This window comes from Solanum verrucosum, unplaced genomic scaffold, assembly GCF_900185275.1.
Source record: "Solanum verrucosum unplaced genomic scaffold, falcon-dt-bn FXZP01000218.1, whole genome shotgun sequence".
Classification (NCBI taxonomy): Eukaryota; Viridiplantae; Streptophyta; class Magnoliopsida; order Solanales; family Solanaceae; genus Solanum; species Solanum verrucosum.
In genome coordinates, this window is record NW_026020464.1 from 1,422,171 (window position 1) to 1,448,191 (window position 26,021).

The following is a 26,021-nucleotide window of genomic DNA, read 5'->3' on the forward strand; positions in this document are numbered from 1 at the left end:
CCAATTTTCATCTCCCGAGATGATGAAATTTTAGTGCATGAATCTAGAAGTTTAGTGTGGTTTAATTCAAGAGATAACACTTTCACGCGTCCTGAGGTTAGGATACGTTGTGATGTTGCAAACAATCTTGGTTTATACAATGAAAGTCTGGTTTCTCCATATTTTTTGGAGGAACCTATCGATCAATGAGTGACAAAGGATGGAGATTGTGCTATGGTCTTCGAGGTCTTGTGCACAATGAAGAACTTGCAAGAGGAGGTGAACAAACTTGAAGCATGACACGTTGTGATTCTGCAAACAATCTTGGTTTATACAATGGAAGTCTTGTTTCTCCATACTTTTTGGAGGAACCTATCGATCAATGAGTGAAAAAGGATGGAGATTGTGCTATGGTCTTCGAGGTCTCGTGCATAATGAAGAACTTGCAAGAAGTGGTGAACAAATTTGAAGCATGACACGTTGTGATGCTGCAAACAATCTTGGTTTATACAATGAAAGTCTTGTTTCTCCATACTTTTTGGAGGAACCTATGGATCAATGAGTGAAAAAGGATGGAAATTGTGCTATGTTCTTCGAGGTCTCGTGCATAATGAAGAACTTGCAAGAAGAGGTGAACAAACTTGAACTCTTGAAGCATGACGTAGTCAACATAAAGTTTTGGTAGGATGCGGAAAACTAGTATTTCTTGTTCTAAAATTTTCAATCTCAACGATGTCAATGCCTCAATGGTACTTGCTTTAATCGAAGATCTTCTCAAGGTAATTTCTTTTTTGTTACTTTTGTATCACAAAACTTGTTATGGTGGGGAAAATAACTCGAAAGGTTTGATCATGTTAAGAATTTACTATGAATCGAATTCTCTCTTTATGCAATTATGTATTAAGAATCTCGCCATATACCCCGTTGAGCTTGATTTTCCTTGTAAAGACTCATTTGCTGACTATAAAGTTGTGGATGTTCGGAGTGTGAAGTGGTTGTTTTGTATCCCTCGTGATCTTAAAGATCTATTTCTATGGAATCCGTCAAGAAGAAAGTTGAAATTTTTCCCTTTTTTAGGAAGAAATGTGTGTTATTAGCTCGTATATGGCATATGGTTTTGGTTAAAACTAGTATCAAGATGATTAAGAATTGTACAAGTTGTGGAAAATCCACATTGTGAGTATGTTTATGTAGTTTATGTAGCATTGAATCAGTCTGTAGAAATCTTCGATTTTCAGTTCCTAATTGATACAAATTTCATCTGGATATACTCATCGAGGTACACGTTACATCTCCAAACAACTCGTTTATGAAATTGAGGATTCATATCGCTGAGCCTAACTAGCTTGGAGTTCAACAATGTTCTTGCTCTTGTTGAGCCTTAAATCAGTCTATTAAGAGTCTTTGATTCACTTCATAATTACTGCATATATTGATAAAAGTAAATTTCAAATTGATTAGTCGAATATAAATTGCAACTCTTCAAAAATACTTTCTCGAAAAAATTCATTTTATTTTATATTTTATGACTACTTATTTATTCATTCTTCTAATTTTCATTTATCGTATATTTTAGACTCTTTTAATTTTAATAATTTGAAAGACTTTATTTTCTAGGACTATCTATTGCATGTCTCGTTATCTAGTGGCGTGGCAAAATGTCATTGCTTTCTCTATGCAATGTAACTTTAAACGAAAAATGCTTTAGACTCTACTTAATAGTTGTCCGTTGATCGATTCTTTCATCCTTGAGTATTGTAACAGGTTGGAAAAGATTGGGCTGCTGAATCTTCAAAAAATCAAGTCAGTTTTAATGAGGATGTGTAAGAACCAGCGTGTTAAAATTGAAGCACCAACTCTTGAAAATTTGTTTTTTCTCGGGTAAGTTCATAGAAAAGTTGTAGAAAGCTTCAAGATATCGTTTTTCATCAAATAAATGTAGAGTTTTATTTCTTTTAGTCCGATTTGAATATGTATTGTTTTTGCAGTCATGCTTTTAAAGTAATATAGATTAGATATAATGTTGTTAGAAAACATTATAATATAATGTATAATATACTATTGCATACATTATAGTACGTTAAATATTTTAAAGTTGTATATCCCTATTAATTAGGGATTAGCCAACGTGAGTAAATGATACCAGTAACAAAATACAACTGTCAATTAATCTTTAATTGATGCAACAAAAGTGTATTTCCTTACGATTTCTTACCAACAATGGACTCTTCACTTATTCTAGTCAAATTCTCCATCTGATTTATAAGTGGTTTGACATTGCACTTGAGAATGACGTAAAAGATCTCGTCATCGGATGTTCTGGATTAAAACTTTTTCAAAATCTTGGCAGCAAAATCACTAAGAGAATTGGTTCTCATTGATTGTAGTCTGGAAGTTTTTTCGTTTACGAAATGAAATTCTTTGAGAAAACTTTCTCTAACTAGGATCAATTTAGACGAAAACATTCTTCAGACTCTACTTAATAGTTGTCCCTTGATTGTCACTTTCATACTAGAGCGTTGTTCGGGGTTAAAAAAGATTGAGTTGTTGATTCATCAAAATATTAAGTTGGTTTCCATTAAGACAAAGGGCAAACCAAAACACCTTGTTAAAATCCAAATACCAACTCTTGAACACTTTTCTTATTATGATTTACGAAAAGAAGAATTGAATGTTATTGAATTTCAGAATCTAAAATCTTTAGATATATCATATGTGAAATGTTTTCATGTTTTATCGGACCGTTTGATGTGTATGAAATTAAAAGTAGCAAAAGTATACAAATATGATGGGAAAAATCAGGGTTTGGATCCTATCGAATTCGAACGAGAAAACCTCTCGATATTCGCCTTTCGAGGATGGGAGACATTTTTATTTTTATTAGATTGGTGATGCAGTTTATTTTATTACAGAATTATAAAATTCATCAATTTGTACGTACTTTAAATGGACACTATTTTCTTGTAGTTCATGTGAATTTATTTTATGATTACCAACCCACGATAATTTTGACTTAATAACACATTTAGTTAGTTATAATGTCTTAAATATCAAAATATATTAATAAATTGACATATTTCCAAGAAAATCAAAGGGCACGTTATTTCTAATTTAATAAGGAGTTATTTTAAAATAACAAATTTAATTGATTTTAAAGTCTTAATAGTTTGATAATAATTAAATAATAATGAGTAGAAAACCTTTTCCTATTTATTTTTTTTGGACTCTTTGGACGGTTTTTTGCCCTTGTTTGGGCTATTTTTTGGCCCTATGTTTTTGGACGTTTTTTAAAACCCTTTTTTTGCTTATTATTTTGATTTTTTTTTTTGGATCAAGTCAGTTGAAAAAAGATTCATTTAACCATAGATAGTCTTTTCCATTTATTTTTTATTATGCTTATTATAGTTAACATTTATATAATTAAAATAATGGAATTATAATTGAAGAAAAATGGTGAAAAAACGATTTTGTCTGAAGTGAAGTATTTTAATGCAGAGTAAAAAGTTCGAACAACATTATCAACAACCTTACACTTTTAATATATATAATAATAATATTTCTTACTAATATATTTTAGGAGTCCTTAGACATTTGAATTTGTAACCTCTCTAATTTCTTTGAAGCTCTCGATGTTAGTATGCCCAAACCCTAATCTTCTTTCTTTTATCTTGATTTGCAACCTATAAATAAATTAATTAGGGATTTCTTCATATAAAAAATTGTATTGTAGAAATTTCTATGGCTGACATATTGCCGGAATGTCTCATTCAAAAAATACTCTGTTGTCTTAATTTTAAAGAAGCAACCAAGATGACCATTATCTCCAAAACATGGTTGCAAGCATGGTTGACTCTTCCCAACTTGAAATTCACAACGTATTATCTCAATCGCAATATGAAAATTGTTGACAATATCATGGAGAGATATAGGGACGGAAAAATTCCTATACAAAAGTTTGAATTATCATATTTTGTTCATTATACTAGTGATTTTTTCCATCTTATTGATAAATGGCTTGATATCGCATTTCAGAATGGTGTAGAAAATCTCATCTTTAGAGTTCATGTTAGTAGATCATACCGCTGGTCTATTTTTAAAATCATGGCAGCAAAATCGTTAAGAGAATTGGTTCTGAGTAATTGTGATCTAATGTATGATTCGTTATCTAGTGGTGTGGTGGGAAATTGTTCTTCTTTGAGAAAGCTTTCTCTATCTATTACAACGATTGCACGTTTCATGGATTGCTTAATGTATATGAAGAGTTCGAGTCATTCTACTTCGAATGGAAACTATGTTTTACATAGTCAACTAAAAGAAGTAAAAGCTTACAAATTTGATCACGAAAACCAGGGGTGGCATCATGTACAACTCGAAAGTGGAAATCTATTGTCCCTTAGAAAGTGGGAGAGATTTTGCTTTTTATTAGATTGGTGATGCAATTTGTTTACATCATGTAAGTTAGATGTAGTCGTAGTATTACACTTGTAGTTTTTTGTCCTTTGAGTTTGGTTATTATATGTTGGTCTTTTACTTCGATTATTGTTTTATCTTGTTATGACTACTGTTCAATATGATTTGTCAGGTTGTCTATAGTATTTTGTCATGACTTTTTCATTTTCGTTATTTCTTTCTCTTTAATGCTTTGTATTATTTTGCCTTGAGCCGAGGATGTATGGAAAACAACTTCTCTACCTTGATAGGGGTAGGGTGTGCATACATTTTTTTGTGTTTCAAAGGGATGTTTCCACACCACATCAATTAACAAGGATAAATGTAAAATTTTCAAAAAGGTCATTGTTTACCTATTCAGGTAAGAAAAAATGTATCTAATATAATCGAATAGTTATATTCGAATGACAACAAAAATAGAAAGGAATAACTCTCTAAACATGTATCTAAAGACACTTTAATATTTAAAATATATATTTTGGTTGTTTCCTAGTTTAATGATAAGCATGGTTGACTCTTCCCGACTTGTAATTAACAACGGATTATCTAATTCGTGATATGAAGATAGTGGACAATATCATGGAAAGATATAGGGACGGAAAAATCCCTATACAAAAGTTTGAATTATCACACTATGTTTATTCTAGTGATGCTTTCAATTTTATTGATAAATGGCTTGAAATCGCACTTCAGAATGGTGTAAAAGATCTCATCCTTAGAGTTCATGTTAGTAGATCATATCGTTGGTCTATTTTTAAAACCATAGCAACAAAATCGTTAAGAGAATTGGTTCTGAGTTATTGTGATCTAATGTATGATTCATTATCTAGTGGTGTGGCAGCAAAATGCCCTTCTTTGAGAAAGCTTTCTCTATCTCATGTAACTTTAAACGATAACATGCTTCAGACATTACTTAATAGTTGTCCTTTGATTGTCACTTTCAACCTAGAGTATTGTTCGGTGTTGGAAAAGATTGAGTTGCTGAATCTTCAAAAGATTAAGTCAGTTTCAATGAGGATGTGTAGGTACCATCGTGTAAAAATTAAAGCACCAACTCTTGAACATTTGTTTCTCTCCGGTTTTGAGGATGAGTATCCTATGTTGGATATTATTGATGCTCCAAATTTGGTATCACTTAAGTATTTAGGAAATCAAATTCCTAAGACTTTTGTAGAAGCTAATTTTCAATGGAGTTGTCATCCTACGAGATATATCCTTGGCTTAAATACTACAAGGATTAAACGTTTCTTGGATTGTTTATTGTATATGAAGAATTCGAGTCATTCTACTTCTGGTGGAAACAAGGATTTGCATAGTATGCAATTAAAAGAAGTAAAAGCCTACAAATTTGATCACGAAAACCAGAGGTGGCATCATGTACAACTCGAAAGTGGAAATCTGTTGTCACTTAGAAAATGGGAGAGATTTTGTTTTATATTAGATTGGTGATGCAATCAGTAGTATTACTCGTGTAGTTTCTTGTTCTTTGAGTTTGATTATTATCTGTTTGGTTGTTGGTTTTTTACTTGGATTATTGTTTTGTCTTTGTTATGACGGTTGGTTGTTGGTTTTTTACTTTGATTTTGTTATGACTACTTCAGTATGATTTGTTAGGTTGTCTATAATATTTTAGCATGACTTCTTCAATTTCGTTATTTCTTTCTCTTTAATGTTTTGTACTATTTTTCCTTGAGTCCAGAGTATATGTTAAACAACTTCTCTACCTCGAATTCATATATTATATACATAATAATTGTATATTTATAAAATCTAACTCATAGAATACATAACAATTCATTAGGCTTAAAATTAGGGACAAGGTGGTAAATATGACAAACAAAACGGTTTTAAAAGTGTATATTCCTATTAATTGGGCTAAAAAAGGAAAATATTTTATACCGATACTCCAAAAAAAATTAAGAGAATTAATTATTAAGTGCTGAATATCTAGAACAAGAAAATTGGTTAGAGAAATTGCATTATTTAGTGGAGTAGGAGTTATATTTTTTAAAATATTTTTTTATTCTTTAACTTTAGTTTATAACTTAAATACATTATTTAGTTGAGTAGGAGTTATATTTATATGTTTTTTTTTAATAAATAGTGTTCTTAAAGAAGCAGCCAAGATGAGCATTCTCTCGAAAACGTGGTTGCAAGCATGGTTGACTCTTCCCGACTTGAAATTCACCTTTGATTAGCGCAAAGGTAATATTAAAATTGTTTGACATTATCATGGAGAGATATAGGGACGGAAAAATCCCTATAGAAAAGTTTGAATTATCAAAGTCTTTTTTTAATAGTGAAGTTGGCCGTCTAATTGATAAGTGGCTTTACATTACACTTCGTAAAGATCTCATCTTTGAAGCTTATAGCTTTCCATTGTACCCCATTCCTATTTTCAAAATCTTAGCAGCAAAATCGTTAAGAGAATTGGTTCTAAATAAGTGTGATCTAATGCATTATGTCTCATTTTATCTAGTGGTGTAATGAATTGCAAGTCTTTTGAGAAATCTTTCTCTAAATGAGGTCAATTTAGACAAAAAACATGCTTCAGACTCTACGTTATAGTCCAAATCCTGACTATCACCATAACTTAATATCATATAAGCAAATCCTAGTGATACGCCATGGGGTGATCAATGTAAAACACCACCATCGCCTAATTGTTAAAATATTCTCAGTTAATAATCAATCTTGAAGAACAATGAACAACATATAATAACATCATGAAGGTTCCTAACTTCGTATGATTTCATCCTTAACCAGAGTTTCAATGTAGATACCAAATGCCCAGTTGAAAACACAAACAATATAAAACACTTTTTTTACTACAATGACTTAAACAGAAACAGAAAAAATAATTAAATTTCTAATACAGAGTATCATCATTAGAAGAAATTAAACCCTCTGCATATGTTCGATCAATGAAAAGCAAAACTTGAGGCTCATCATCATCATCAAATTCTTCCAACTTTCGTTTCGATTCAGTTATTCTGTTAGCAAATTCTTTCAACTCCTCTGTTTTCAAATAATAAATCACCACACGTCCATTGTTATCGCTCCTGTAAAACTTAAACCCTCTGTTATAACCATTACGCTTTCTAAGCAACACAGTACCAGGCTCTTCAATTTTTAACATGTTTTCCCACGAATAGCTCGTGGACCTCATATTCATAGTAGAAACTTCCAGATAGTCTGGCTTATACCAAGATGTAGCATAATAAGGTACCAACGAAAATTTAGCAAAATAATTCCGTTCTCCTAGAGAAAAATATGTTGTAGAGGTAGTATCTTCGATCACACGGGAGATTGATGCTGATTCATTGAGGTTCTCTGGGTTCCAGAAAACGATTCTGTCAGGCATTGGTACAGCTAAAAGAAAAGCTGCATTGATGTTAGAATTGATAAATTTTATGCTCAATTGATGACTGACTATGGAAGGAGGATCAATAATTGGGTCATCAATCGAGCAGACACGTTCCTTTTTTAAGGCGTTTAAAATTTGGTTCAGGTAATAATGCTGCTCGATGAATTGATGATCTTCAATTAGAGAACGCCATGATTCGTTAACTGATTTGAACCTTATAAGTGATTTCTTTGGAAGATTTAGGAGTATATTAATGGTGAGATCAGTAGGGAAGTTAATGGAATCAGCCATTGATGAAATTTGGAGAGTGTTTTGAAGGTTTAGGGTTTAATATAAACCGAATTGTTTTGTAGTTTGGTTTTGGTAGGAAAGAAATTAAATTCCTCTATAAAATAGTAAGGGAAAAAAGACAAATATACCCCCGAACTATCGTAAAAGGTATACAGATACCCTCCGTTATACTTTTGGAACATTGGTGTCTCTGTCGTCCAAAAACTAGAGCATATATAATCTTATCCACTGACCGACAATTATTAAATATTGGATCGACGGATAAGATTGTGTCACGTGTCCCTATTTAGTCTTTCATTAGAGTAAAGGGCATATATGCTATAGTTTTTCGATGGCAAGGACACTAATGTTCCAAAAATATGACGGAGGGTATCTGCATACCATTTATAATAGTTTAGAATATATTTGTCCTTTTTCTCTTACTATTTTATAGAGGAATTTAATTTCCTTCCTACCAAACCAAACTACATAACAAGTCGGTTATATTATATTAAACCTTCCAAACAGTCTTCAAAATTCATCAATGGCTGATTCCATTAACTTCCCTACTGATCTCACCATTAATGTACTCCTAAATCTACCAAAGAAATCACTTGAAAGGTTCAAATCCGTTTGCGAATCATGGCGTTCTCTAATTGAAGATCATCAATTCATTAAGCACCATTATTACCTGAACCATTTTTTCTAGGAGAACGAATTTATTTTGCTAAATTTTGGTTGCGACGTCACATAGCTACATCTTGGAATGGACCAGACTATCTGGAAGTTTGTACTATGAAGAGCTATTCGTGGGAAAAAATGTTAAAGATTGAAGAGCCTGGTTCGCTGTTGCTTAGACAGCGTAATGGTTATAACAGAGGTTTTAGGAGCGATAACAATGGACGTGTGGTGATTTCTAATTCGAAAACTGAGGAGTTGAAAGAATTTGCTAACAGAATAACTGAATCGAAACGAAAGTTGGAAGAATTAGGAGATGATGATGATGATGATGATGAGCCTCAAGTTTTTCTTTTCATTGATCGAACATATGCAGAGGCTTTAATTTCTTCTAATGATGATACTCTGTATTAGAAATTTAATTATTTTTCTGTTTCTGTTTAAGTCATTGTAGTAAAAAAAAGTGTTTTGTATTGTTTGTGTTTTCAACTAGGCACTTGGTATCTGCATTGAATTTTGTACCCCGCTCTAACATGTGAGCACTCTGATTAAGGATGAAATCATACGAAGTTAGGAACCTTCATGATGTTGTTATTATATTCATCTGCTAAATGGATCACACTCATTCAGAACCAATTCTCTTAACGATTTTGCTGCTAAGATTTTGAAAATAGGCATGTGGTACAATGGAAAGCTATAAGCTCCAAAGACGAGATCTTTTACATCATTCTGAAGTGCAATGTCAAGCCACTTATCAATCAGATGACAAACTTCACTATTAGAAAAAGAGTTTGATAATTCAAACTTTTCTATAGGGATTTTTCCGTCCTTATATCTCTCCATGATATAATCAACCATTCTCATATTGCCTTTTTGATAATCAAAGGTGAATTTCAACGTGGAAAGAGTTGACCACGAGTGCAACCATGTTTTCGAGAGAATGCTCATCTTGGCTGCTTCTTTAACACCAAGTAAGCAAAGTATTTTTTGAATGAGACATTCCGGCAATATATCCGTTGTTGAGGTTGCAAATTTCTTCCTCTGATTTTTAGTGAATTTAGTCTTCACTCTCCTCAGCTATTCGTCGTTGTAGAATAGATATACCCCTCGTTATAAAAATGATAAATACGTTATAAAAATGGTATATATAGCCTGCTACTAGCTAACAAATTTCCAGTAGAAATATATAATCATAATATATAAATATATATATTCTAGGTTGTGGTTGTGGTTTCCCTAATATTCTAGGAATCCTATTTCTAACGGGTTAGTGTAATTTCATCCCATATTTATTAGAATACTATTTATTTTTAAAAAAAAAAACAAATAGATATAACTCCTATTCCACTAAATAATGCATTTCAGTTATTAGCTAAAATTAAAGAAAACAACCTTAAGTTCCTGCAATTTTTCTAACCAATTTTATTGTTAACATGAAGCATTTGGAACCAATTCTTTTAAATATAAAATTTTTGTTGAAATTTAACCTTTTAGTTAATTCAGGAAAAATTAAATGACTATATGATAAAAATAAAACTTAAAAAAAGAAAAAAAAAAGAATATTGTGTTATAAAGGTAAGTTAGATGGTTTTTGTGCAGTTTGCAAGCTATTGCATAGGAGCAAGGCTTTTGCAAGGACCGAATTGTTATGTAGTTTGGTTTTGGTTGGAAAGAAATTAAATTCCACCATAACAGTCTTTTTAAGAATAAGTAATGAAAAAGGATTATATTGTCTTTGTATTCTAACAAATAAGCAATATTCCAATTGAATTTAAAACCAACTTAACATAGATGATATTGATAATGTACAGGCTTTAATGCATTAACATAAATTATTTTTGGCATGAAATACATGGTGGTAGTTCTGTTTTCTTCAACCTTAGAAGCATATTAATCTACATTGTAACTGCTATTTTGAAGAAAAAAAATACAAGACTTGTATAATATATTACTTCAGAAATTCGCGAATTCTTACTGGTCTCTTGACTGCATTGGTGTAACCCTGTACAGAATGAACAAACAAAATGTCAAAATCAATTGACATTCACATTCTTCACTATCCAAAAGCCAAGTTTATAGTTTTAGTAGCATTGCTAAAGTAAGATGGTAGTAGTATGAGTTAAGACGTGATACTCTATTTGAGCTCAAGGATATGAAAAGAATTGTACCATGTTTTGAATATAGATTGATTAAAATACCTCGTTAAATTTGAACAACAATGGACGTGAATCCCTCTCCTCCAATTTTTGCTTGAGTTTAGCATGGTCGTTATCTTGAGGGGTTTTGTCACTTGGCTTCCTAAACCTGATAAACAGAAAATCATCATTGAATAGATGTGTCTCAGCTGACTGTGATTTCCAAAACATCTCGTATTTCTTTCCAACCAAATAGTCCAGATGATGCAAAGGGTATGGTCCATAACATAATACAAAAAGATATTGATCCTTTAAGCTTATTGAAAAGAAGAGAAGTGTGCATGTGAAGAGATCAGCCACAGTACATAAAATAGCAAAAGGTCTTAAGAACAGAATTTTATGAAACTTTCATGTGTAACCAAAAGCTAGACATCATAGATATACACAACTTTGTTCATACAATTAAGGCTTGCCTCCTCTTATTGCTCTACCATAATTTCCAAAGGATTAGGCTCATACCTAAGGTACTCAGGCTTTGTTTTTAATAATTAGTACAGGCTTGAATACTTCTGCTTGCTCTCACTTATTTGAACTGCACATGAGATAATTGAAAGAAGACAAGTTTGAAAGTGACTATTTCCAGGTATCACATGCAAGGAAATGCCTCACTTGGTATTTTGGGTTAGATTTTTTGCTTAAATAGGATCTTTCTACGTGGTGTTTATTGTTACCCACTCTTAAGTTTGTTAGTCTAACTACTTGGACTGATTTTGTTCTTTAAAACATGTGTGAAACAGAAACAACGAGAGGAAAAGGCCGACCTATCCTGCCTCAAATTTACCATAACATAATCAAACTAAAGTTGATAGTGATTCAATAAGTTTTCACATGATTGATTCCAACAGAAGATAGAGGAATGTAAGGCTAACAATACCTGTCAAAAAAGGAACGAGAATCGACAAACGGTTTCTTCTTTCTTTCAGGCAACCCCACTTTCCCGCTAGCTGTGGTACCTCCAGCAGATCTTTTATTCTGACTAAAAGCGCTAGGCAAGTCACATTGCTTTTGTCTAGAAGGATCTCTGAAATGTATTGTTTTATCTGATGATGTTGATGCTTTAGACATAGTACTACTATTCTCACACCTCAAAACGTCCTGGCTTTCTGCACCTGTGGATGGTGAGTGAAGGTTGCTACTTCCTCGCAAAATTTTTTGATTTTCCGCCTAAAATAATGTTCGACATATACATGAACATACGACATAAAGAAGTTCCCATAATGCACCACAAAGGGAACATAATCTAGAAATAGAATCTCCGGAGAATCACAAGAATGCTAATTGGACAAGGAAGAATGTCACATGGAAACTAGATAGGCACACATGCACGGATCACTCGGCAAGAGCTAGGCTCGTTGGTGCTGTCACAAACCCTTAGTTTGGGTCGAGACAAAGCCATCCAACAACTATACTCTACTCTGAGAATATCCAGCACAATATACCACATGTAAATGCCGGTGTCCACCTACGTGCGTGTGAGTGTATTGTTGAGACATAATAAAAATTAAGTAATTAAAAGTGCGCTCTCTTTGACAGGTTAATTTTTTTGATGAGATGGTACACTTCAACATGGTACTACAGCAGGCAAAGTTTCTGGGTTCAAATCTCACCACCACCTAAAGACCAAAATATATTTCCATGTGTTTGGCCCATGAAAAAGAATCAGGCGCACGCGTGAGGGCCGTGTTGAGACATAATAAAAATCAAGTAATTAAAGATGTGCTTTGTCTAACAACTTAAGTTTTTAGGTGGGATGGTCACACACTTCAATACACATATATATGGAGGAACTACTTCCTAGAGATCCAACCGATGTTCACTGACGCGGGACTAGTTTGGGATCTATATACATGTCAAAAGTGTATCAACCTAGTTTTGTTTTTCAGCTACATAGTGCATTAAAATTCACGAGCAGAGAGTTGAGAGTACTCTACTTACCTCATGTACCAAGAAAACTTTCACAGCCGATGCCAGAACATTATGACAGGAATCATAACCCTGTCCAAAAACACCAAATCAAAGAGAACAGATGAAATCTTAAGTTCATTTCAGTTTGATACGACAATGGGATATAAAGACTATTCAAATCTAGTTTCCTTCTATGGGTGCAGTTGACCATACTAACCTTGAAGTTTATAAATTCACCAATTGGGGGATCCAATGAAAGCATTGATGCATCTGAAGCACCATGATGCATAACCAGAGAAGGATCAGATTTAATGTTCTTGTATGTCGTGGCATAGGACACCATTGTATTTACTAACTGAGCCAAATCAGCTTTTTCTTTCTCTGAGAGTAAATGCAAAGCTACCTGCAAAAGGAAGAATATATCAGTTCCAATTCTCACCAATAGGTGAACCCAAGTTCTCACTTCAACATTCACAAACGATAACTAACTCGGCCTAGTTTCCATAATAACACCAGCCTAAGATGAATAAAGAAATTAAGCAGAAGAATGATAACCTAAAGAGGCAGTAACTACAAAATCATTTCAAATGAGTGAAACGTTCTCTTTCCCAATATGGTGAATATCTTTTCAGAACTCAAATTCACCATGTTTATACACTTGGAACCTTTACAAATGATAAGTAGACAAAGCCTGGGTAAAATCCTTTTCCAAATATGCATAACTGGACAAAACCCTAGGAAACACAATATGATAGTCAAAACAAAAGTGCTTTATGTGTATTTAAATAAAAAAAGAAAACTCGAATGCAACTAAACCAACAGATACTTCAACAAGAATTACCGGTTTCAGTGTTGATGGGGACAGAATATGTAGGAATGGAGATATCAAGTCTTCCACAAAGGATTTAGTTGACAGATGCCTAGAGATGGAAGGTGGTATCTTGTTCTTCCATGAGTGTAAGATTTCCTTCTTTTCTATTGACATTGTTCGATATCTGCAGTTTATGGTGAGAAGAAACATCAGTCACCACTATTAATATTCAGGATGAGTATCCAGGAAAAGCTAGCAGTACCTTTGGAAAGACTTGGGCCATTCAATAATTGGTTTTCCAATTTGAGCTACAAGACCATGTATAGACATTGCAAGAGGAGACTGATAAACTGCAGAGAGAAAATAATAAAATAAGGCTTACAAAAATACTAAGTTTCAAGCAAGCAGATAGTAGTATTTCATTTACCTTGAAGGGAGAGATGTTGAGTGCGCATGGTGTATTGATGAAATATATCTGAGCAACCAAGAATATCTGAGCATTGGACCTTCAAGATAAGAAATTAGCATATATGAGATATTGCCAAACTAGATGCAGAAGATCAGATGAAATAAAAAGAACAAAGAAAAACAATTGTGGTAACTGGTACTTGATGCACTTACTGTCTTTTGCATCACAGGGTCCGTATAATGGAGTTGCAAAATGTTCTCATGGATTCCATCAAAAATTAAGTCATAGTCACCCCTAAAGAATCATCAAAGGTTTAACTAGATAATCCAGAACTTCAAACCAAGGTATTCCAATTTTTCACCTACCGATGAGATATTAGAGAGTGCAGTGTCTCAAAGTCATTGGACACACTACTGAAGCAATTAAAAGATTTCTTTGTCTGCTTTACTTTCCTCTTTTGCAAAATCTTCAAATATCAAACAATAAGAAGAATAATACGGAGGGTCAAAAGATTGATCACAAAGGAAAAAAGACAAATAATATAGTTAGATGGAAGTAGAACTTGAAGATTTAGGCAGTTATGCTTACTTCTTTCCAAATATCAAAAGCACTTCTTGTTGCATCCTTCCGTCCAACAACTTGAGAACTGAGCTCCAGCTAAGTTTAGAAAGAATGTATCTCTCATCAAACAGAAAATAGAAGGATGCGCAAAAGAAAAGCTTATATAACACATTTAACATTTAGACAGTGAAGTTCCTAATTTCAGTGAAGTTCACTCAAGTCAATTGCAAATTGAGTCATGATATAATGTTAACTGGTAATCTGCCTTGAAAGTATAACTTGTTTTCTTCTTGAATTTGATATTTTTCAGAGGTTGAAGCAAAAAAATTATGCTCTACAAAACAGTTCTTAAAGATGTCACAATGGCTCCATAGAAATTAATTTAGGGTGGTGATAAGAACCATGAACTAGTATCCCTAGAATTCACATGATAAGTGAAGGGTTGGATTAGTCAAAAAAACAAACAGATTCAGATTTAGATAGTTAGCAGATGTTACATATTGTTCACATAATTTGAGTCAGGATTGATAGAGGCAATTCTTTATCTGATAAGCACTTTCAACCTCATCCTTCAGGAGGGGGGAATCTTAGTAGCTCAGTTACTTGGTTGACTACCTGAACTTTCAGCTTGTTGGTGAGGGTTTGATTCCCCACGTTGTAATCCCCTTCCCCTACCCCCGAAGTAATTAGAAAAAAAAAACTTGACGGAAAGTTAGTAGTTGCAAGCAAACTGATCTTTACAAGTCATAATAGTATGATTTTCGAAGAATTCTTAACCTCTTTCCTCTATTGGACTAATACCACAAAAACAAATTAATGGTACTACAAAGCCATACCACATTAAGAGTCTCCTTCTTCTTATTAAGAAACTGAAGGGTGTTCAGGCATGATCTTATGTCACAGTCTGCAAAAAAAATAATTTGAAATCAAGTTCAAGTTGCTGATTAACAGGAAAACATACTTGGCAAGATGTAACAATCCATAGCACAAAAAGAAGGAACAATGCAGGGTAATGAATAAATAAGCAATTACAGCAGCTGAGTAAAGATCCAATAAGAAGACTTCTCATTAATACAAAGAAACAAAAAAAATTGCAATTAGCCTTTCCCCTCAAGAACAACAATTTATTTTTATGATAATGATATGATCAGTAAAGTAAGAATACCATCTGTAGAGAGAGAACCAAGATGATGTGTACAAAATGTACAGCAGTAACAAAGGCAAAGAAGGAATAGATAACAAACAGCAGAAACTAAGGTGTGCTAAAAATTACAAATCTCTTCAGCCTTGCTGCACATTCTTCCATACATCAAAAGATGTATATAAGTATTTGGTATCAGCATGCGTTTCGCATCTTCACATTTTCAAAGCACCTAAGAATTCTATCATAGAATTGGTGAGGCACAAGTTACCCTAATCTTGTTTTATCAAGTCCCATCAAATAAATCATCTCATAAGGATGGTATAACCCACTGAAACACAAAAAATATAGAAAATAAAACAGGGCTCATTTACACTTCAGTTTGTTTTGATGTAGGTTCTCTCCTTTTGGTATATGACTTGTATAAGGGTTTCTCTCAATAGTTAATAAAAGTATTTACCTTATTAAAAAAAGGGAAAAAAGACATAACTGAAGAGACTCCCTTCTCATTGTCTTTACCAAACAAACTGCATGTTCCCTCCCCATCAAACTGGAGTTTATATCGAAGTATAATCGAGCAGAATCTGTGTGGATTTCAATCATTACTTATTCTACTAGTGACATCTGCAGTCACCCGTCATTACAGTTACATGTAACTGCAGATCAGGGCACTATTCTCAACAATTTTAGTTCACAACTCAAATAATTTTAAGTTCATGAACTCAAATAATTTTAGTTTCAGATGATTACAATTTACACCACATCTCATCAGAGAAATTCAGATTAAATAAGTGATGTCTTCAGCCAAAACGAAGGAATGGCACTCACCAGTATACTCTGCTAGAGCAGTAAGAGCGATGGAACTTGTCTTCACTTTTTCTCTGTTACATATGTATTTGAGCCTACAATTACGCATTAAAAATTAGGCTTTGTTAGACTTAGAAATATCTTGTGAAGATACTGGCTCTGTTAAATAAACACATTGTTCTATGATAAGTCTAAATCAAAGCAAGGTCCTAACAACTGAAAATTGGAACAAGATTTGTGCTTTTCCAATATGTGCATACTTCTTAAAACATAAAGGATTCAGGAGTACATGAAAGTGTCAATACTTTTTGAGTTATAACATGAAAAACGTCAATCACCCATTTGATCATATCCAAGAAATAAGAACACAAAACAAAAGTGAATGGGCAGAATGTGTTTGATGCTTTTTCAGATTCTGTCAATCACCTTGTCAGCCAAGATACAACTTTCCAATAGCTTCGACGGGAAGAGTTATACAGGTCATTAATAATTTAATATAGCATGACTTTTGAGACATCTACACCAAATGGCAACTAGAGTTCTCGTTCGTCAATATGATAGGCTAAGAAGCCATATGAAATATAGAACTCCCAAAATAAAATTTGTTAACTCTAAATGTTAGATAATAGCATACATATAGCAGAAAAACATTCTGATTTGCAATTTTGGATTTTAATTAGCCCCCTCTATCTGCGGTATCTTAAACTCCATTTGAATGAAACTTTGAAGTCCTTTTATAGACCATAAAATTCAATGAGATGCAAATCCTTTTGTTAATGTCTAAGCAAGGTGTAATGAAAATCTATACATTCAGATATTATCCTCAATTGTATCTGACTCAAAATCCTTGCTTTTGCGACTGTACGACGAACAATCATTGAATTTTGATTATTTTATCTGGTCAACATGGCCAAATTATTAGGAGATTTTGTTACAAGTTACAAATCTCCCTAGGATTTGAAATCACTCAAATTGGTTGGAGTATTGCATTACTTAAATCTGAAAGATGGCTTATGCTTGGATGTTAATCCAGTAGGTTTTCCTTTATACTCTACCAAGCAGTTAATCATACAGAAAATGGAAAACAGATTCCAGGGGATTCGTCTGATAATTTAGTAGTAAGTACCTGTTAACAACCCGACTTACAGTTGGTTGGACGAATATATGAACCCTGCAATTTCAGCCACATAAAATACTTTGTTAGTTATGTAATTAGATATAACATAGGTAATTTATGAAAGTGTCCAACAGATAGTGTTAACATTTCACTAAAAAGGGAATCTAAATCATACATAAATAGACTGCATCCAATACCAGAAAAAGTGAAAGGATCAATAAAAGGACTATAAAGTTCCACCAGGAGAAGCGCTAATTGAGCGACATATATTGTTGGTCCTAGATGTGAAGCAAAGGAGTAAAGAGAAAAGGAAGAAAAGTAGCAATAACAATTTGATGATGGACATTAAAAGGTAAAAACCTAAAGCATTTAATGACAAGTTTTTTTTTTTTTGAGATTGGTAACTGTTTCTATTTCTTTAAATCAGTACATGGGTTGTACTGAAACCATATTTACATAATGAACTCTAAAGGCACTGTCCTATCCCTATGATGAGTCTAAAACATCAATGATAGAGACAGTGTCATTAGAGTAGATTTGATTACACCAAAAATACAAAGTTAGAATACAATTCAATTTAATGACAAGTTATTGATAGGGGTTGCATGGGACTTACAAGCTAACACAGATACCTTGGGGCAGGAAACAATGAGTTGCATTAAGAAAATAACAAGTGAAGCACTATGCGTGTCTAGAAACCTTTTGACCAAGAAGCATGTCTTGAAACCTATGACCTCGGCCACAGGAATCATGGTGGTGGAATTTGAAGGAGCAACAAGCTATTAAATCAAAACAGGAGTGGTGCAGTAACTTATCATCAACAGAAGGTAGGCAAGCGAGTGCATAGCAATAAGAACCTTAACAAACTCAAAATCAAGTTCAAAGAATCCATGTGAAACCAGCAATGTCATATAAAAGTGATTGTTCAGTCTACTGCTTTCTTCATGGACCTAGTAATTAGATCTCTAGATGCTAATCTATGCACTTCAATCTGATGTCCTGCAAAATTTAAGCAATACTTACTTTGCTACCTGACGCAAAGGCCTTAAGGCAGGAGCATAAAGGTCATTACATATGCAAATAACCTGCAAATGAAACACACAAGTTGAGATTAGAGAATGCCATGAATATAGACAAGTTAATATACAAATGAACATTTTTATACAAATTCACTCTTACAGGTCTTAGCAAAGATGTTTTTTGATGCCTCTTTTTAGATGACTTCTGCCCAGCATTTCCTCCCTCAGGTTCATTTTCTTTGCCTGCACGCAATTTTCTTTCAGCAGAAACCTGCATTGATAAAGCACACACTGTATTCTATCAGAAAACATACATAGTTTCAAAAAAGAGGTCCAACCAAAGGTTGAAATTCACTTCATAATTACTATGAATAACATACGGTGCCAGAGTACTCCATAGTACTGATATTATCGTTCTATCAAGTTCCAGTAGACCAAGTACCAAGTGGAAGTTTCTCCCATGGTATTTTAAGGATTTGTGAGTCTAAGCTGCATGAACTAATAAAGCAAAGCTAGGGCTAGAAAAAGGAAAGCTCGACTCCCACTTTTGGAGTGGCTAGTTGATTTATAAAGTTGAACATATATGTATCATTCAAGCTGCAAAATAGAAAGATAGCAACATATAGACTCCATTGAAAATTAATCAGGCATAAGTACATAAGACCTTAAAATCAATATATCAATGTCCAAATTAAAATTCTTAACAAATCTTAGTTTCTTTTTACTTCTAAATTTGAATATGAACAAGCAAGAGGGTTCAAGGAGCTGAAGATAGCTCAAATGACTCTTCAGGAGCCAGTAATATTACTGTACCAATACAAAAGATTCACATACATTTTTCCTACAGCTATAATTTATTACCACTCCTACTGGGATTACTAAAATTACAAGTGTGAAACACATCAAAAGCAAATACGTAAATTACCAATTTGAGGATGACCTCAACAGCTCCCTTTCCATCATTAAGAGCCCCATCTATTTCATCAATAACCTAGAACAGCAAAAGATGAACCATGGTTCAGAAAAAAAAATTGTAGATTCCGCTGATAAATATTTGAAACCGAAAATCACAACTATATTCTGACAAATTATTTGGGCTTTAATCATCAGAGGAAGATTTAAAACCAAAAAAACAGAACTTAAAACTGACCAAACATTTGGGCTTTGAATCAGCATTTACAGAGTTCATTTGAACCACATCATGTATTTTAGCTTCAATATTGGCGGATGATCGATCATCACTTGCATTAATCTGCAAAGGAAGCATTTGAATCAATAGATAAACAGACACCTATTACTCCATATTAATTTGATTTGAAAGATATTCAAGGTTGGTGGTAGGTATGAAGGCATTTTGAGTTTGTGTAGCTCATATTTAAGCAGGGAAATCAAGTTTTGCCATCAACTTATCCATGAAACTTGAGAGAAGTCAAGCATACACTAGAATGCAGGCACAGAGCAGAGTGTCCGTTGGTTTTAGGCTTCTAATATGTAGGCCAAGTTGCATCGCACATTTGTTTTTTCATCTGAACTGATTTTAAAGAATATACAATTCACAAAAAAGTTGTTATTTAAAATAAGAGACAAACTACTAGCACCTGGAGATTTAGAGATATGTAGAATTTAAGTGTGGAGTCAAGTACACTTGTTATTCTAGCACATACTAAAGAGTAGAATAAGTTAATAACCTTTTCAGATCCTTCATGGTAACAAAATAATTCATAAATGTGACTGGCAATGAGCTAACACTCTCTCACCAGACCTCGTTGACAATGATTGCGATAATAAGATATAAAGGAGATAAAAGTTTAAATGAACAACTATATGGGACTGTTGGGAATGAGTGGGTTACAAGACCTCAACCACTCGATACCCACAATGCTGAGCAGCAACATGTGCAAGTGTTGTTTTCCCAAGCCCAGGAGGACCGCAAAGCAAAAGAATCTGCAAGCAATTGGGTTCTCACAATTTAGTAAAATTAGAATAAAAATGAGTAAGAAACAAGGAACTAAAAATAGAGGACAAGCAAGCGACAAGTATAATACTAACATAATTTCCATATGTGCAATATATACTATAGAAAATTGGGGAGAATAGTAGCTAACAGAATATAATGGGAATATGACCACAGATGCAATATTATGGAAGTACATGATGAGAGATCATCGGGCATCTGGACCACTAATCTAATCCCAACAAAACCAATCCTTGCATAACTAAAACCATCATAACTTGTCTTCACACCAAACAACTACTAAGGGTTTTACAATCCTTGGTTTCACTGTTTGTTGACTTCATCTTATAGTTAAAAAAAAAAACTGTGTCCGGACCAGCATGCGCCCACCTCGACTAATTCCATAGGATACCTGCCACCTCCCACCGGCAACAAGTACCACCTGAGACATCATGGCTCTCAACCACTTCATTGACCACTAGGCCACACCCTTGGATGCTAATATTTGAGAAGATGAATATGTATTTCAAAAGAAGAGAGATAAACAGTGCCTACAATAATATTGTGCAAAATGAAAAAAAATAAAGAAAAGATCAGAATCAACTCTTTGATCATGTGCTTATATAAAAAATCAGAGCAAGGCAAGCGATAAAGCACACAAGCTAAGGGTCCTTCCAAACACAAACTATAAGATTGACAAGGGAAGGATAGCATAGCAAAGGTCATCCACCTACAACTACAAGGTTAGGGGTTCGAACACCAACAAAGAAAGTGGAAAAAGGGCCACCTTGACTGACCTTCTGTTCTGGAGGACCACTTTTTCTGTGCTTCTTGTCCCATAGGTCCGTAATTCTGTCTGAATCACTATTCTCTGGATGCAAATCATTATGAGCTTTCTCATTGTTTATTCTGGGTCCTCTGCTATTTCCAAAAGAACTCTTGGAAGAACGTCTTGGATGTTGGACAGCCAATGAATGCCGTTTTAGAGAAGACAAGACGTCATCTGTAGTACTCTTAATTTCAACTCCAAAAACACAGGAATCCCATTGCTTCAACCACATTAGTACCTACAGGAGAGTGACCAGAAAGTCAAGACCCCAACTCAGAATATCTCTAAGAAAACACCTAAAAATATTAGATAGGTGAGAAATACCTTAAATTTTTAAATGAAATATACTACATAGAAACCATGTGCTTTGGACTGTTTTTCTTGAGCCGAGGGTCTATTAGAAACAGTCTCTCTACCTTTGAGGTAGGGGTATGGTCTGCGTTTACTCTACCCTCACCAAACTCCACTTTGTGGGACTATACTAGGTATGTCGTTTGTTGTACTAAATAGAAACCATTACAAGAATAAATAAATTGCTAATTTATGCAGTACCTGACGATTTGTTTGCTCGTCACTGAGGAGCTCTGTAAACGAACTAGGGGCATATTTATCCACCCAAAGTTTCTCATTTACCACAGCTCCTATTGGAAGATTTGCTTCACTTAGATCTTCAGAACTAGCTTCCAGGGCCTTCAAGACAAAGGAGGAAAGCTTTCAAGGAGGAACAAAGATCTTATACATAAAAAGTAAAAAGCACATACAAAATTGTTGGAAACTTTAGCTACAAGGTTAATGCTTCATTTCACAAATCTCCAATTCATCCAAAGGAAAATTGGGAGGGGCATTGGGGTACAGAGACAACCTGTGAACCATCAAACATACTATCCCTCCTATTAAGAAAAAGGGCTTGGGGAACTAAGATATTTTCTTCAAAAGCCAAGTTGAGATGAAATGAGGAAGTACTATTAGTATATTTAGTACACTAACGAAAGAAAGAAGGAAAACAATGCAGGACTTCAAAGAGAACTACAATTGACAGGGTCAGACAAATATCTCCTTTGCATCTTCTTAAAAGGTGTTTATAGTAGCAAATTGTTTTCCTCCATTTAATATGCAAGAGAATTCAGAACTGTTGTGGTATTTTCAGAGATTTAGGAAACCTTATTCAATAACTCAACTCTTATGAACTGATCGGGTTCCTTTTCCATTTCATAACTACTCGTTATTACTTATTCCATTGAGAAGTATGAATTCATTGTTCTCTAATCATGGACCTGAGAGGAATCTATGAAGGTCAAAGAGAATTTCAAATTATTTTCTCCTCTCATCTTTCTTCTGTTTCAATTTGACAGGATCACTCAGAGTAAATTTAGCTATATATTCAACTGTGGAAAGCCAGTTGTGTTAACTGGACCTCAGCTTTGTAAACTTTCTCCACTTTGGTGATTAATCCAAGTTCAATTACCAAAAAAAATTAGTTATAAATTGGAGAAGAATTGAGGCATAGTTGATAAATTGATTAAATGATTGATTGATAGAATGATAGCGGAGCAGGGATAGCAAAATAGAAACCGCACCTTTGTGAATTGGTCGTGTTCCACTCTTTGCATTAGGGCCCTGACAGGTTCCTGAATAAGACCTGGGTAACGTTTGCACTCTCTTAGTTATTCAGTGATTTGGAGATCCAAGTAAACAAAAGATGGAAAAAAACAGCACAGAGTATGCCAATAAGATGTAGAGGATGGCTTTATTACACAGAGAACAAAAATGATTTGGAGTAGTACTTTCACATTCATAAGCTGTTACAGTAGGTACTGAAATGCTTGATCAACTCCAGTATTTGCACTCATTACACAAGGACAAATATGAAGGAACCAGGTAAAAAGCTAAAAGTAAGCACAAAGGGAGTATGTGAATGAAATCAATCGATTTACACTTTATAAAGATATGGCCTGTAGGCCTTCCTCAACCCCAAAATCTTAACTCATGAGGGAGGATTGTCAAAGTTTATATAAGAAGACCATCAATCCATTGCTCAACCAATGGGGAACTCTAACCCACTCTAACACCCCTTTCACACCCAAGCCAAACTGGAGCAGTCAAGAGCCCAAACAAGGATGAACTTGGTTTTGATACCATGTAAGAAATGGCATTTGGGCTTAACTCAACCCAAAAAAGCTAGTTCATGAGGGGGATTGCCAAATTCCATTCCCAACCAAAATGGGACTCTAACACACTTCAATTCCCTTTCCTTCTCATAAAAATTCTAACCATAGTCAAATTCACTTATCCACACATTCTTTTGTGTTTGGCACTTACTCCTTCACAAACCTACAGCAGAAACTTCAACCCAATATCTATGCCTTAAACCATTACACTAAGACTCAGACATCCAACAATCACGACACAAAGTGCATAGCTCATCACACACACTAAATTATACGTGCATCTAATCCATTGGAGGAAAAAATGACTTGGCATATGCACTTGACATGATATAAAGAAAAATGCCACATTTTTTAGATAACAATAGAAATTGAACTCACCAGTAGAATATCCCTTAACCTCTAGCTTCTTAACCCTTTCATCTTCAACTCTGCATATCTTAGCATAAACCCTCTCACCGTCCAAACCAGTCACCGGTGTACAATCCCCATCAATCTCCAAAGCATACTTAGCTAAAATCTTCTCTTCCGGTTCCTGTTCCAGTTCCTGCTCAACTACCATAGGTTCCTCCTCCTCAGGCTGCTTGGGAGGCGAATACCTAAGCCAATCCTCATCATTATCCTCAACTCTACTCCTCTTCTCCTCAGTGATGACTACTGCATTTCTATCATCCGACGACAACTCCGGATCATCGGGAAGGAATCGTTTCCTACTGTTGATCGGAAGTTGGGGCTTCGGTACTGAAGGTTTCGGGGGAAGTGAGAGAGTTGGTTTCGGGTCGGGTTGGGATGCAATTTGTTCGGATCCGGGTGGTGATGGAGGTTGTTGAAGAAAATCGTCTTCAAACTCGAGGTCATCTTCTTCTTCATCAGGATAAGTAGCGTTGGCTTCGAGCCATTCGAGCTCTGCTGCATCTGGAAACTCCATATCCATTGCTTCTCCGATCTCTCTCTCTCTCTCTCCCTTTCTCTCTCTAAAGTGTTCTTTGCTATATTTTTGGCGGGAAATGGGAAGGTGAAAGGGGCGGCAAAGAAGAATGTGAATTTCCATAATTACCCTTCTGCAAACATGCAACTTTTGTAATTTCTTTCTAGGGGTAAATAACAATTTAAGTCCTTGTATTATTTATTTAATTGAAATGTATAATATTGATCCTTCAAATTAACAAAAGTTAAATATTTAACAGAATGATTATTTAAAATAAATAAATTATGATGCTATGTCGGGGAAATGTGATGAGACAAGATATGACGTATCTTCAAATTATCGAAGATATGATTCTAGATATGAGGGTATGGAGAACTCGTATTAGGGTAGAATGGTAAAAGGTAATGTAGTATTATTTTGCTTAGGGTGGTTGGTGTTTGTGACAACTCTGGTTGTGCTATTATAGTTCCTTTTTTTTTATCATGGTTTATTATTACTATTCGTTAATAATAATCTACTCTAGTATATTGTTTATGAAATTTCGATTGTCGCATGATTTTATTGTTGATTTGGCGACTTTTGTGCTTTATTTTTGTTTCAATTTTCTCTTCATTGTCTTCTTCTTTACACAGAAGTTTGTTACACTTGAGTCGAGGGTCTTTCGAAAACAATCTCTCTTCCTTTATAAGGTGGTGATAAAATTTACGTACATTCTATATACGGCAGACCTCACATATGTAATTTCATTGAATATTATTATTGCTATTTTAATTCTACCAAAATAGCAGCTTCTCTGGCGCATTGCCAATCAAAAAGTTTTTCAATAAGATGCCCCATTGCGAGGTTTTTCGTGACGTTGGGTTCATTTCTCATGCCTAATGACATGTTAAAGGCCCAATAACGATGTTGCTATAAGAGGTTTTTCGAGATGTCGAGTGTGATTCTAAAGCCAAGTAAGATGTCAAGGGGCATATGGATCTATGTAGGCAGCACATGTGTTCCACGTCCAGGGCTAGGCGGCATCAGCTAAGGCATACACCCATCGGACAAACGACGTCGGCCAACGGCCAACTGCATCAGCCAAGGCTTGTACGGATGTGGCATGTGTGCATTGGTTTTGGAGGTCTTGTTTGCTATATCTAAAGATGAGCATAACTTTTCACTTTTTCACTTTTTGATGATGCTTTCTCAATTGTACATCCATATAAAAATGATTTATTAAGAATTATAATTTCTTTATTTAAATTTGTTTGTCTAATTTTGACTTGAAATGAAATTTTAAAAAAATAACTTTGAATTTTATGATTTTAAAAGTAAAAGCATATTTAATTGTATCAAATGCTATGTCGAAAGTTAAAATTAAAGAACTGTCAAAAATGAAAATAAACATTTCAAAAAAAGTGGACCTAAAAAACAAAGTAGTTAGGCCAAATAAAT

At 34.1% G+C, this 26,021-nt stretch overlaps 1 protein-coding gene across 1 annotated transcript; it reads right to left on the reverse strand.

Annotated features, from left to right (window-relative positions):
• Positions 1 to 10,541: 10,541 nt before the first annotated feature.
• LOC125808729 (uncharacterized) lies at positions 10,542 to 24,637 on the reverse strand. Its single transcript, XM_049488385.1, has 23 exons — positions 24,038 to 24,637; positions 23,069 to 23,130; positions 22,044 to 22,181; positions 21,460 to 21,729; positions 20,566 to 20,652; positions 19,859 to 19,960; positions 19,634 to 19,699; positions 18,869 to 18,979; positions 18,713 to 18,774; positions 17,699 to 17,743; positions 16,594 to 16,667; positions 15,461 to 15,528; positions 14,652 to 14,720; positions 14,429 to 14,529; positions 14,276 to 14,357; positions 14,082 to 14,160; positions 13,917 to 14,004; positions 13,685 to 13,838; positions 13,061 to 13,246; positions 12,874 to 12,933; positions 11,813 to 12,102; positions 10,942 to 11,047; positions 10,542 to 10,745 (listed from the first exon to the last, which is right to left on the reverse strand). Exons 1-23 carry the CDS (start codon positions 24,588 to 24,590, stop codon positions 10,692 to 10,694), a joined length of 2,907 nt encoding a protein of 968 aa, XP_049344342.1. The 5' UTR covers positions 24,591 to 24,637; the 3' UTR covers positions 10,542 to 10,691.
• Between the last annotated feature and the right edge of the window lie 1,384 nt (positions 24,638 to 26,021).

Bases quoted from the DNA above. Each gene is read 5' to 3' on its own strand.
- LOC125808729 (XM_049488385.1), bottom strand. From the start codon at position 24,590: ATGGATATGGAGTTTCCAGATGCAGCAGAGCTCGAATGGCTCGAAGCC. The intron at 20,653-21,459 runs GTCAGTCAAGGT...AATTGCTTGCAG, and splicing joins GTGGTCCTCCAGAACAGAAG to ATTCTTTTGCTTTGCGGTCC. The intron at 13,839-13,916 runs GTACTGCTAGCT...CATAAACTGCAG, and splicing joins TGGCCCAAGTCTTTCCAAAG to ATATCGAACAATGTCAATAG.